The following is a 13,485-nucleotide window of genomic DNA, read 5'->3' on the forward strand; positions in this document are numbered from 1 at the left end:
TTTGGAAAAAAAAAAAGAAAGGTTCATAACGTAGGAGTCCTAACATCACAGCTAGCAAATTGTACACACATGCACACACATACATGTACTATATAGACAAATTCAAATGCAGCATCCCTCATGAAATGCCACGAGTTGCAATTTTTCTGTTAGCATCAGCAAAAAATAGTGATGAGCACATAGAGTATAACTACAACAACGTTGCAGCTTTCAAAATCCTTTAGGAAGCATTGTTTTGTCGCACAAGCATTCTTCTCTCTGCAGAGGTGACCGTGTTTCTAAGAAAAGAACCGACCAGTCAGAAATTCAGCAGAAAAATTCACCTGTGATATTAGAAAAAAAAAGAGAACATACTGGCTTCCACAGTGAAAGCACAACTAAATCTCCAAACATACATAACTTGCTTTGACAAAAAAGCTGAAGGCTGTACAGAATTTTGGTCCGATTCATATCACATATTCATTTTGCACACGGCGTACAAAATGGCAAAGTAAACCCACGAAAAGGTCGCAATGAGATTGAGACTAAATGCTGCTCGATCTTGTCTGTGCAGAATACAGCATACACAGCACCTCATCCAAGAAAGCAGCAAAAGTATTTTTACATTGCAACTGCAAAAACTGGCACACAAACCCAAAAGCATTGTGCTCTAGCCAAGAAAGCAACTTTCAATGCATTACGGTCTTTTCTTGCAAGTCACATTAGCACTGCTAAGCAGCTCATGCATATGCACAGCTGTAAGAAATTTTTCTCTTACCTAGCGAATTCTGCAACCTTTAGCGTGTAAAATTCAACGTAGCCAGTTTCACTCCCAATGCACACGTAACACCAACTACCAAGTGAACTGTCACAAACCATAACGCTGCTTCTCGTACTCCAGCAAACTCTGATTACAGTTATCACGCCAAGTCAGTCTGTCAGTGGTAACTCTCCGAGATAGAGCCGAAGCACATCCGACATTGAAAAAAACACTCGGTATCTTGCGGCAAGAACACTCACGCATATGTGCTTGCAGTGATGAGCACACTTCAGCAATGGTGAGAAAACAGTTATGTTCCGCTGGTTATTACATCGTTTATTACATATGTACAACGCTGAAAACAACACTCTCTAGTGCCCCTAGACGCAGCTAGACAAGTTTTAACAGGTTTCCCAGTGAGAGTACAAGTGCGCTCTGTTCAGAAAGAGCCACGTTTGGAGCAGACTTCATACTTATGCTGCGAAACATCTCCTTTGCACATTTCATGAGAAATTTCCTAAAAAAAAAGAGAAAGGAAGAAAGAAAGAGTCCCATACTGAACCATAGCAGAAATGCTCAGGAGACTGGTTACCTTATGAAGACTGGTGATAAAAAGCAAAAACAAGGCATCAAATTTTTCCCAAGTATTTGCACACAAACGTTGGCATGGGACTCGGAGAATCCATGAAGAAACTGTAAATACACAAACTGTAAATACACGCTGTCGCTTGCCCAATAAAATTGGTGCGACACTAAGCTCCGCACATAATGATGACGTGACAGCATTATAATGGCTCTCGTTCACCCTCTCCCATTATGGAATTTTGTTCGTATACTAATTAGCAAACAGTCGTAAGATACCACATTACGTGAAGGGCCACCCGATATAGATATAAATTCGCACTTTATCCACAAACGTGGCTGCATGGAATAAGACAGTGTGCCTAGCTCAGGATTGAACGTCCTGGAAGGCTGGATTTCAAACTCACCCCTCCATCTCAAAGGTGAACCTCAAGTTGGAAGCAACTGTTACCTTGGCCATGCCTGATGTCACACCTGCCAAAGCTGTGCCCATAATTTTTTCTCTTACAGAGTCAATGCCGACACCCAACTTTCTGGAGAACAAGGCCTTTATCGGTATCACGCCTTAATGTGCACCTTGTCTTAGACAAAGATTTGTAACTGGCATGTTGGTTACATGTGACATGGATAACTAGGGCTGTCAAGTGATATAACTATAATCTAGCTAAACTATACTAGGAAAAATTTGTTCTTTTATTTACAAGGGGTCCAGGTTTATTGATCGACAAGTCAGCGAAGCAAACAAGCCTAGCAAGACTTTGCAAAGCGAAGTGAATGCAACGAGCTCACAGAATCAAGTGTGAGTTAGACACTGCAGCTCTTTTCAGAAAATATACGAAATTTAACACCTGATATTGTAACAACACGAAACTAAATCGCCCCCCTTTAATGAATAACATTGTTTTGCCCAAAATTATTTCCTTTTTTCACTTCAAGAAGGTACTAGCTGTTATTGTGGAGTGAGGAGGTCGATTTCAAAATAAACGTGACACATAGATCTTCGTGCCATCTTTTCAAAAACTAGTTCAAGAATGTTGTAAAAACTAGTTTCTGTAACAACTTGATGTTTCTTGTTTCCTTTGTGGAACTATCTAAATAGAATATATTGAGCACTGAAAATAGACTTTCTTTCAGTTTGCTGTTGTATTGGTATTGGTTGTGGCATTGCTCAGGTATTCATGGCACTGACAACCAATTGAAAATAGACTTTCTTTCAGTTTGCTGTTGTATTGGTATTGGTTGTGGCATAGCTCAGGTATTCATGGCACTGACGACCAACTTCTAGCTTTAAACTGGTTTACCAAGGTCAGAGAGTGGTTAAAAGAATACAACAAAAATGTACTCATCTGCTGAGCCAGTGTAGAGCCCAAAATGGCTCATCATACAGAGAAACACACCCCAAACCTGAACTTTTACAGAATGTTAAACAGTTCTTTTTTGATTACTCTTTCCAAAAAAAACCCTGAGTTTCAGTTTCCCCTCACCATTTAGCAACCCTGCATGCTAAAAAACAAAAATTAAATGAGACCCAAATGTTAAAAAATGGCTGCCAATTTTTTTTCCCGAATTTGCCTACAATATAGCATCTTTTTCTCATGAACGAATAAGACAAAGTTAGCATAAGCTATCGTGTAAACACCTCTAAAAAATTTCGAGCAGCAGAACTGAGGCTGACAGTAATAGTTCTGAAACTAGAGGGTGCCGTCCATGAGTTTCACATGCGAGCAAGGAGTCTCAGCTAACCGACTTCCAACTGCCAAAAACTACAGACCACATGGAGCCAATAAGAAAGCAAAAAAAAAGCAGATGTCCTCGCACCTTTAGATGAGGAGCCCAGAGCTAAATGTGCACACGAGTCTTTCCCGCCGACTGCATATTGTGGAATCAAAAATAATTTTTTTTTTTTTTTATGGCTCCAGTGGTCTGTAAGCGCTTTTTTTAGCTTTGGCCACCTTACCTTAGACAAGCAAGAGTGCCAACACAACGCTGAATGTTATCCAGACCTGCAGACCTCAAACTTTCTGTGTCCACAATGCTACACCCTCAGGGAAAAAAAAAGAAAAAAGAAAAAGAAACAGGTTGTTATCATTTAAATGACACATCCGAAGCGGCTGACAAAAGCCCTTTTTGCAAATAAAGCAGCGACAGCATGACGTTCGTTTCATTCAGTTTCTCATCAAGCAATACCGACAACTGACAGCTGTGGTCACAACTGCTACAGTTTCCATCTCACTCCACTTCAACTCCACTAGCACAAGTTGTACTTTGAAGACAGCGTTACAAAAGGAGATGCATTGTGTCCAAGTCTCACAGTCTCAGCCTCTCTTCAAATCTTTGCCAGATCCACACTAGTCCAATTTGAGCCACAATGGCATGCTCCGACAAACACTTCGTGATGCACCGCTATATTAGTCCTTACATTAGGTACTAAATAACAAGCAAATTGTAACAAGAACTGAAATGCGATGAAGTAAAGCATCTTAAAACACTGTATGTCGTGTAGTTACGGTTTGTACCGTGATAAGAAAGCCCTTTCCTGCTTGGTACCCAGGCATGACGAAAAGCTATGTAGCTTAAGCATTGATCCAACAGAATCAAAAGAGAGGGAAAAATGGCTTGAGAGAAGCCAATAAGATAGATGACTCCTTCATTTGAGTATTCTAATTTCGTAAAAAATTTTGCAAATTTATTCAGTTTGTTAAAGCCATGTTTAAGACTTAAGAAGTTTAATGTTAAAGGCTGCTCTGCAAAAAATGCCAACAATAATGCACTGAGGGGTAACAACGACGAACTACTCATTCAGAAAGCCCCAGTACAAGAGCAGACCTTGGCGAATATATTATTACGAGCAAATAAATTCCTGTTCACTCCATACCTTTTATAACCTGCACTTCAAGAGGCCAGTTCAGGTTCCCTTCTCTAACGAAAAAACACACAAACAGTCCCCACACACCACCTACGCATTCAGTAAAGTGTAGCATGGTGGAATGCTTCAGTAAACCTCGAATGCAGAAAAAATTAATTAAAAAAACATAATAACAAAGCCCAACGAGTAATCTCTAAAAGCAAGGCAGGTGTAGAGTGCATAGTAGTCATATGTCAGTCAGACTCCCAAACGTCTCGGGAATGGCACATTCGTAGTTGCATTTCAAGAGAAATTTCGCTTGCTAGAACGCTCATCATAAATCGCCATAACCAACAAATGCCAACATGTTACAGGACTACAGAACACAGTCTATGTTCCTATCCATTTTGCATATCCAAACTAAAAGCAACGAAGCAAACTATAGGTAACTTAGGAACATCTTACACATGGCCAACTTGATGCATCCTAAATAAATAAAAAAAAGCTATGAAATTTTCAATATGCCCGTTCTATGAGCTTTTGAGTCCCCCTTCAGCAGGCGGGGTAGCTACCATTACAAAATCTCTATGGAAATACTTTCTTCCACTACTACCGACTGTTCTGCGAATAAGGTGGTGATCCAATGCTGGCAAAAGCTGACCTAAAAGTAAGAAAGCCTGCTAGCAATATAGAAAGAGTTCGTTCTCATGACATAAAGTTGTGCGTCGTTAAGTTTTATATTCTCCCCATTTAATCTGCGCACAGTAACACAGAGGAAACAGGCAGGATGATGAAGCCAAAGAGCAAAATTTCTCTCTAAAAGTTAAAACAAAACACAGTACCTTCCCATCAATGAAAAGCTGCTAATGTGTGCACAGCGCTGGAGGACGCAAGCCGACACACATGGAAGAAGAACAAGAGATACCCAAGAGTAGATGCAGTCAGCACCCTTGTCTCGCAAAGCCGGCACACATTTCGCACAAGCCTTTGTAGTTTACAAAGCCATTCCTAGTAAAAAAAAAAAAAAGTAACTGCAACCAGTATGCTCTCTGCATAGATGACTTATCAATGCATCTTCGGTAACTAATAATAAAAAAGCAATTAAAATTGAGGAAGCACCAGAGAAAACAAACAAGTCCGCTACAATGCTTTCCACGGCTTCTCCCATATCTCTCCAGCTCCAGTACATGGGCTCGGTTCTCTTATCTATACAAAGCGTCCAGCCTTCGGTATATGTACACAAATAAATACCAGGGTCTTTAAACAAGGACAGCAAAACAAAGCCAGGGTCGAAGTAAAAACATGAAACAAGAAGGATGAGGAAAAGGAAAAAGAAAGGAGGGGGCTGCTCTATCTGTACAGCTTCGTTGCAGGAAACGGCCGATTAAAAAAATAACTAAGGAGTCAGGAAAGAAAATATACAATCGGCAACAGTGAGGACGCCATCTCCGCATCTGAGTCGGCGTGACACAGAGTAGGCAACGACACTGACCTGTGTGTGTGTGTGTGTGTGTCGGACTAACTGAAACACAGACCTAGATCTCGTGGCACGACGAGCAGGCGTTGGTGTGGAAAGGGACCTCCCAGGTGATGGCAACAGCTGAAATCGCACACGAGTCCTTCACTGACAAGAAGCGTGCATTTGTGGGTGACGTTGCTGTGAATGGTGAACAGCTGTCCCCCGCGCCGGCGACACTTTCGCCGCCTCTGATGACCACTTGCTCGGTCAAATCATCATTCAATACTCATTCTATAAGGTAGCCCTAAATAAGCAGGCAAATATATGTGCCTGCAGTTCAGTTTAGTGCACCCACTTCTGACTTTCGGACACCATCATCCAGCAAGCAGAAAATCCTGGCAAGCCGTGTCACCGTCACGTCCAAGTCAACGAAGGTGTTGTAACGATGGCCACGATGACACCCACTGTCACAAGCCCAAAGCCACACGCACAATATCACCAGGAACACTTTGCCACTGTGCGTCCAAATGGTGAAAGATGAGCCGGTCCCGAGCATTCTTTTTTTCTTTTCTGAGTAACTTGCAGACCCCTTTCATCCTGAGATGCTGTAAAACGTCTTCCTCATTATACTTCAACTGTCGTCGAAGGGGTGGTGGCACACTCTGCTGGGCTTTAACAGAAACTGTGCCCTAGTAACTGTTCTCGTGACCAGCCAGGATGTAGATGTTGGAGGGACCGGTAGGCTCGTCCGTCGCTCTGCTCTCAAGCACCACGATCCTACAGATACACACGCAGAAAGAAAGATTACACTAGGTCTCTTTTACACTAGGAGCCCTGCCCACATTGACACAAATTCACTCCCTGCGGCGTATGCCTGGGCTAGTTGGTGTGGCTTTGAAAACAACAAAACATGAAATCAGTGAGTAATGGATGATTTAGTATGTTTTCTTGAATATTCGTTAAACTGTACATTAGACTGGCCACATAGACTTGTACCTGCTTGTATCAGATTTGGGCACTTTGCACCGTATCTCGTTGAATACAGATCCCGGATCTTAATATTTACCTCGCGGGTACTGAAGCATGCGTGCTCAGACATGTTTCTACCCGAGTAATCTGAACTCTGTCTCTTCTTAAAAAATTTACCAAATTCCACACAAGTCACAAATGCATCACACCACATAGCATAGATATTGACTGAGTTGTAGACTTCTTTTTTTTTTTTTTTTTTGTCTAATCCTCCGAGAAATACTCAGCCGATTTTATTATATGCCTAATGCCAAACACTTACTTGCAAGAAATTTCCCTAAAGAAGTGAACAAAAAAAAAAAGAGATGAGGAGAGAAATGTGACACTATCCCACAAATTTATAATCTCAGCGTAACGGGGAGCTGCTCAGCAAGTCATTTTCCTGCCCCACTCAGTAGCCTGCAAAAATGGCCTTCAACTTTCGGGGCACAGGAATACACTACCATTTCAATTTTGAGGATTACCGTTTAGAGGTACGCTCTGAGCACTAATTGAGGTAGGCATGTCATTATTGACAGATAAGTGCGTTTATTTACACACAGTCGCAGAATATGCCTGTACGAGGAAACAAATTTGGAGAGAACCTTTCTCAATGCCTTTTTAAGATATGCAACATAATGTGAACGGCAGCACAGGTATGTCTCTGAAGTCAAATACACATTTTCGGAGCAAACCCTACAAGAGTCAAGACTCAAAGCTTGAAATCTTCCTTTGTTCCTTTGGTGAATGGAGCACTCTTTAGACAATCTACATAGACAGTAGCGTACCTTTTAACTCTGGGTTAATTTTTTTGAAAATCTGTGGCTTCAGGCCTAACCTGACCAAACTTTCTTTGCTGACCATTAAGCGAAACCAAGGAGTTTCCGGCTATGGCAAGCTAGGACAAGCTACAACATTTACCCTCAACAAAGCCCCAATGTAATGATAAGGGACAAGGAAAGTAACTGCCGTTTAGAAAATGAAAATATAATAAAAATAATTTCAGCTTTGTTTTCTGTTAAATCAAACAGCTTAAAAAGAACGAGATTACGGGAGGCACAAAAAAAAAAAAAAAAACAGAGCCCAGCTTCAGAGCATGTTGCTTACAGGAGGAACATAACAGTCTGTACATCCTGTCTCATGCATAACAAACATTCCGAAATAAAGTCAAATGACAAAAAAGTGTACAATTTAGTAAGAAGAACCAAAATGCTCACGACTAACCTTTCGGCCTGTTCACACGTGGGGTCAGCTGCCGTGAACCCAAAATACTTTGCGCTGAACATGCAGGATGAGTGCAAGGAAAAGGAAAAGAAAGCAAGCAAGGACAAATTAAAAGAAAGAACACTTTGAAACAAAAACATAAATCGGCCTCTTTCATTTCTGAACAAGCCATCCTTCACAACCAGAACTGATCACACACAAATGATTCAATGCACACAAACAGCTTCGAATCTGTTATGTCAAACGATTTTTTCGTCACTCTGAAAAATGCAGTGTTCTGAAACTTTATTGGAGCCGTTTCAAAAATCTTCCCGCCTCAACTCTAACCTGCCTTAATTAGCATCATCAAGCATTGGCTTTTCATCCTGGGCATTGTGACACTCGTGAACCCCTTTTCCATTTTTTTTTCTCATTTTGTTAATTCATCAATTATTCAAATGATTACAATGATTTCAATACTATTCGTCATCACTTAACACACAGCAACCAACCATTAATCACTACAACCAAAAATGATCATGATAGGATTTTTTCTACGCAGCCCCCATTTCTGAGACGCGGTGCCGATGACTCCTACTGCTGCAACATTGGCAGCTTTTCAGCCAAGTGTGCTGTATTAGCTGTCGCTTAATAGGTTATTCAATGCAGTTTGTTTACAAACTTATCACTGGGGTAAGCATGGCCGTTTACACTGCCGACGACTGCCTGCCTCTCAGGCACCTTGAGCCACCTCGAGTGGGAGAGCCAGGATTGCTTTACTTTTAAGAAGCAGCGCTGCAGTAGCAACAGTACACAGCCGTCTCGCCTGCAGTAGTCAATGGGCCCAGCCATTTTCCTCAAAGTGGCATCTTTTCAATTTCAGAAAGACTATGCAGGCTCTAATGGCATGATCCAGTAACCCCTGAACGTAACGTCGATCCATGCTTGCAAAGCTTGGACATTCCAGAACAAATGCCTGTAAAGCTGTTTGCCTACTGCACCACTCCTTCCGGTGGGTGCACTTTGCACGCAGCCTACAGGAGCACAAAAGTGGGCTAAAGTGCTCTTTGCTTCATAATTTTCCCATTGCTCTAACAATGTGTCCACAACGCTCCTGCGCAGAGAAAAAGCATGCCTACCTGTCTGACCCGAGGACGCGGAAGATGCGTGTGGAGTCGCTGATCTCCTGGACCACCTCGTTGTTGATGAAGCTGCGTCCCTGCATGCCGTGCTTGTGGAACGCTAGAACGCTGTCCGTCAGGCAAACTGCACCACAAGAACACCGCCTGAGGATAGTGCCATCTGGTGGTGGTGGTATGTCCCAAATGGCAAGCTTCATAGTAATGAATATGCTGTTTTATCATTTCAGACAATCGCTAGAAAGTAGTTGCAATTGGTGAAAACTTGTCCAGTTGATTAACTATCCTTTGAATTGATGTGAAAAAAAAAAAAAAAAAAGGAAGCGAAGATTGCAAATGAGTTTGACTAAAATGAAATTTTAAAAGTCAGCTGTTCTTTGTTACATGTAGGCTTATTATAAAAGCGTAGATTAGTATTTATAGGCATATGAACAGCTTCTCTTCTAGCTCTCGCAGAATTCAGTTTGTATTTGTGATGTCCTAAGCACAAAAAAGATTAAGTAATAAAACCAGTTCGTAGAAGCCAATAATGAGCCAGGATTGCTTCCTTGGTTGCTTCCAGATGCTTCGCCACCTTACACCAATGACATGTGGAGAAGCCATTGGAATGGCACCACGCTTTTGCTCACGCTGCATTCCCCTGAGCCAGGCAGCCCGCTCGTAAGAAAGCCAATAGTTGTAGCTATCAAATGGCTCATCCCTATGCCGCTAAGGCACCACAAAGAAACCCCCGCGTTTCTCCTCATGAAGTCATGCTTTCGTGGGTCCGAGCCTCTTCTATTGGCTTTTTTCACGCTCCACCTGTTTGCACCTGGGCACTAAAGGAAAGCAACTGTGACGGGCGAGCGCTGCTGTATAGTTTTTGGATGTCGCGAGCACTCGTTAGCGCATGTCCGCTTGATGGCAAAATGTATTATACAACCAAATTTTGCCGAAGTTTTAACCATATAGCGATAAAATCGTGTTATCTTGAAGAATATTAACCGGAAGAAAAATAGTGTAACTCTATGGGAGATTTTTTTACTACCCATGATTTTGAGCGTATGAACCGGGAACATAACGAGGTTCTGCTTGCCTTCAATAGACAGTAGAGAAACTTTGTAATATAATAATAATAGGCAGATTTGCTTCATCAAGGTTTAACTGCGTTTGCTTTTGGAAGTTGCCAACATACTGTTTAACCCTCTCCCCTTCATGCTGTGATGCGCTTCTTTTAATGCGGAAACATCACTGTTTGGTAAGAGCCCAAACAACTGAGAACTTATGGTTCTGATGCCTGTGTGCAAGACAGCTCCATGCAACTAGACAGATAGCATGCGCAGTTCTCATTCTGAGGCAGCCTTCGCCGCACTGCTCTTCCTCTATACTGATGATTTACTCACTCGATTTACGCTCCGGGTATTGGCAGGTGCCCATAGCAGAGGCGGATCGTGCTAAGACCGCCTTTATTACTCCAAACAAACTTTACGAATTTAATGTTATGCCATTCGGACTCTGTAACGCCCCAGCCACATTTGAAAGAATGATGGACACTGTACTGTGCGGCCTGATATGGAACATCTGCTTATGCTACCTCGATGATATCGTCGTCTTTTCAACCAACTTCCCGACCCACCTGACTCGACTTTGCCAGGCCTTCACCTGCCTAACACGCGCCGGTCTTCAACTGAACCTCAAAAAGTGCCGCTTTGGTGCCCGCCAGCTCACAATACTCGGACATGTTGTGTGTAATGATGGAGTTCTGCCTGATCCTGAGAAGCTGCGCGCCGTCGCTGACTTTCCGAAACCGACCACTTTGAAACAACTGCGAAGCTTCGTGGGCCTCTGCTCGTACTTTCATCGTTTTGTTCGAAATTTCGCAACCACCATAGCCCCCCTTACACAGCCCTTGAAAGGCACCCCTAACCTCTCCTCTTGGTCGCCAGCCTGCGATGATGCATTCGCGACACTGCACAATGTTCTGACGTCACCGCCAATCCTTCGCCATTACGACCCTACTGCACCTACAGAACTTCACACCAATGCCAGTGGTGTCGGCCTCGGCACCGTCCTCGCTCAGCAAAAGCCTGGCTTCTTCGAATACGTAGTCGCCTACGCAAGCCGTGCTCTTACCAAAGCCGAGTCCAACTACTCCGTTACCGAAAAGGAGTGCTTAGCAATCGTGTGGGCTGTAACGAAGTTTCGCCCTTACTTGTACGGCCACTCCTTCGAGGTAGTTACAGATCATCACGCTCTCTGCCGGCTCACGTCGCTCAAGGATCCGTCTGGCCGTCTCGGGCGCTGGGCTCTCAGGCTTCAGGAATACGACATCTGTGTAGTGTACCGCTCTGGCCGCAAGCACTCTGACGCCGACGCTCTTTCTCGGTCACCGGTGCGCTCACCTAACTCATCGTCCCCTCCTCAAGCATTTTTGTCAGAACTCACCATTGAGGATATGCCTTTCGAGCAACGACAAGATCCTTGGGTTTCTAACCTGCTAGATATCCTTGGCACTACTTCCGCGGCTACGCATCCTTGGGCACTCCGCCGACAGGCCTCCCATTTCACCATTCGGGACGGCCTTCTCTACCGAAAGAACTACAACTCAGACGGCAGAATGTGGCTTCTTGTCATTCCGCGCCACCTCCGCTCTGAGGTTTGTGCCCACCATCACACTGACCCGAAAGGCGCTCATGCCGGCGTCCTGAAAACCTATGATCGAATTCGTCAGAGGTACTACTGGCGGGGAATGTACGATTTCGTACGTCGCTACATTCGCTTTTGTACCGCCTGTCAACAACGCAAGATTTCTCGCCACCCCACTGGCCCTCTCCAGCCTTTACAGTGTCCAGCTCGCCCGTTTGATAGCGTGGGAATCGACCTTTATGGTCCGCTGCCATGAGTGCCGCTGGTAATCGATGGGTCATCGTCGCCGTCGACCACCTGACCCGTTACGCCGAAACTGCTGCACTTCCCGCGGCGACAGCCCGAGAGGTAGCCCATTTTCTTCTGCACCACTTCATTCTTCGACACGGCGCCCCTCGCGAGCTACTGAGTGATAGAGGTCGTGTCTTTTTTTCCGAAGTAGTCCAAGAGCTCCTGTCGCCTTGCAAATCGATACATCGGGCTACAACTGCGTACCACCCACAAACAAACGGCCTCACGGAGCGCTTCAACGGTACGCTTGGGGACATGCTACCCAAGCAACAACTGGTTTTTCGCCCTTCTTTCTCTTATATGGCCGTGAACCATCTTGTACTCTAGACACAATTTGGCCATACACATCCAGATGCCTCTGAGTACATACAGTGCTTTGTCAGATATTGTACAGAAGGCCGAGGAATACCGTCAGCTAGCTCGCACGTTTACCTCCAACGTGCTTTGTCAGATATTGTACAGAAGGCCGAGGAATGCCGTCAGCTAGCTCGCACGTTTACCTCCAACACTCAAGGCTATCGCAAAGATCAGCATGATAGCGATACCCCTGCTCCCACGTTCCTGGCCGACAGCTTCGTTTGGCTATGCGTTCCTGCCACCAACAAACTAGAAGCCAAATACCACGGACCTTATCGCGTCTTGGAACGCACATCCCCTGTGAACTACGTCACCAGCCAGTCACTCCTTCTACCGACCACCGCCGTCGCGGCCGCGAGGTTGTCCACATTAGCCGCCTCAAGCCATATTACAACCCTCTGGTCGTCTCTTCTCCCCAAGTCGCCAGGATGGCGACTTATTCATGTGGGGGAAATGTAAAGAAGACAAAGAACGGAAAACGCTGCGGCATCGCCATCACCATCGCTGGTCTCCGGCGCCCATCTCTCGCGCTGAAGCTGTGCCCTGCGGCTGGCAATTCAACCCTGCTGTGCCCGAATTACTGGCAGTGCTAGACGTTCAAACCAACTATTTAAATCCACATTTCAAGGGTTTCAATATCACACAACTTTCTGTGTTATTTACGCTCCACTTTTAACAAAACCTATATTTCCAATCTTGAAACATTGGAGCCTCATTCTGACAACCCTTTAGAGTCTGCTTAAAATGACTAGCTTCTCGTCTTTGAAAATCCCTCAGTGCCGAGGGCGATTGCATCCGACTCAAGGCTAGCCTACCTCAGACCCCTCCTATCATTCTTCCGCATACCAGCATCTGTTAGAAGCTGGTGCTTCCTGTGTGCCCAGCAACCTCTTTTTCCTGCAAGCTGTCCCCCTGCCTTCTAATGTAGTTTGCTACATGTAGTGGAGTTCCAGTGACTTACCAATGTACTCCACTGTGAAGTCAAAATGGAGCTCAGCCGGTTGAACGTCGCTGGGCTTGAGCCGCCCTTCCAGGTCCAGCAGCTTCACTTGATCTGCAAGGTAGAGTTTACCATTGGAACCACGTGTAGTGTTTGTGCCTTTTTTAAAGTTTGTGAAAATGTCCTGTGCCATTATATTATCATGTCTAATAGTATTAACAGTCCCTTGAACAGCCATAGCACATACTGTCAAACCTCGACATAACAAACACGCATAAAACGAATTATTGAATATAT

The 13,485-nt window shown here is 44.2% G+C and overlaps 1 protein-coding gene across 11 annotated transcripts in view; it reads right to left on the reverse strand.

The window, feature by feature from the left end:
• Positions 1-13,485, reverse strand: part of hppy (MAP4K3-like protein hppy) — a 168,827-nt gene continuing 155,342 nt past the window's right edge. For all 11 annotated transcript variants that reach the window (XM_084582969.1, XM_084582971.1, XM_084582968.1 and 8 more), the window contains 4 exons: positions 13,210-13,302; positions 8,976-9,102; positions 7,858-7,911; positions 1-6,402 (listed from right to left, as the gene is read on the reverse strand). In XM_084582969.1, coding sequence (XP_084439095.1) covers positions 6,315-6,402; positions 7,858-7,911; positions 8,976-9,102; positions 13,210-13,302 — 362 coding nt within the window. In that variant the 3' untranslated portion in view covers positions 1-6,314. The remainder of the gene's footprint in view (positions 6,403-7,857; positions 7,912-8,975; positions 9,103-13,209; positions 13,303-13,485) is intronic.

Source organism: Amblyomma maculatum, chromosome 10, assembly GCF_055883805.1.
Source record: "Amblyomma maculatum isolate TAMU_Amacu chromosome 10, ASM5588380v1, whole genome shotgun sequence".
Lineage (NCBI taxonomy): Eukaryota > Metazoa > Arthropoda > Arachnida > Ixodida > Ixodidae > Amblyomma > Amblyomma maculatum.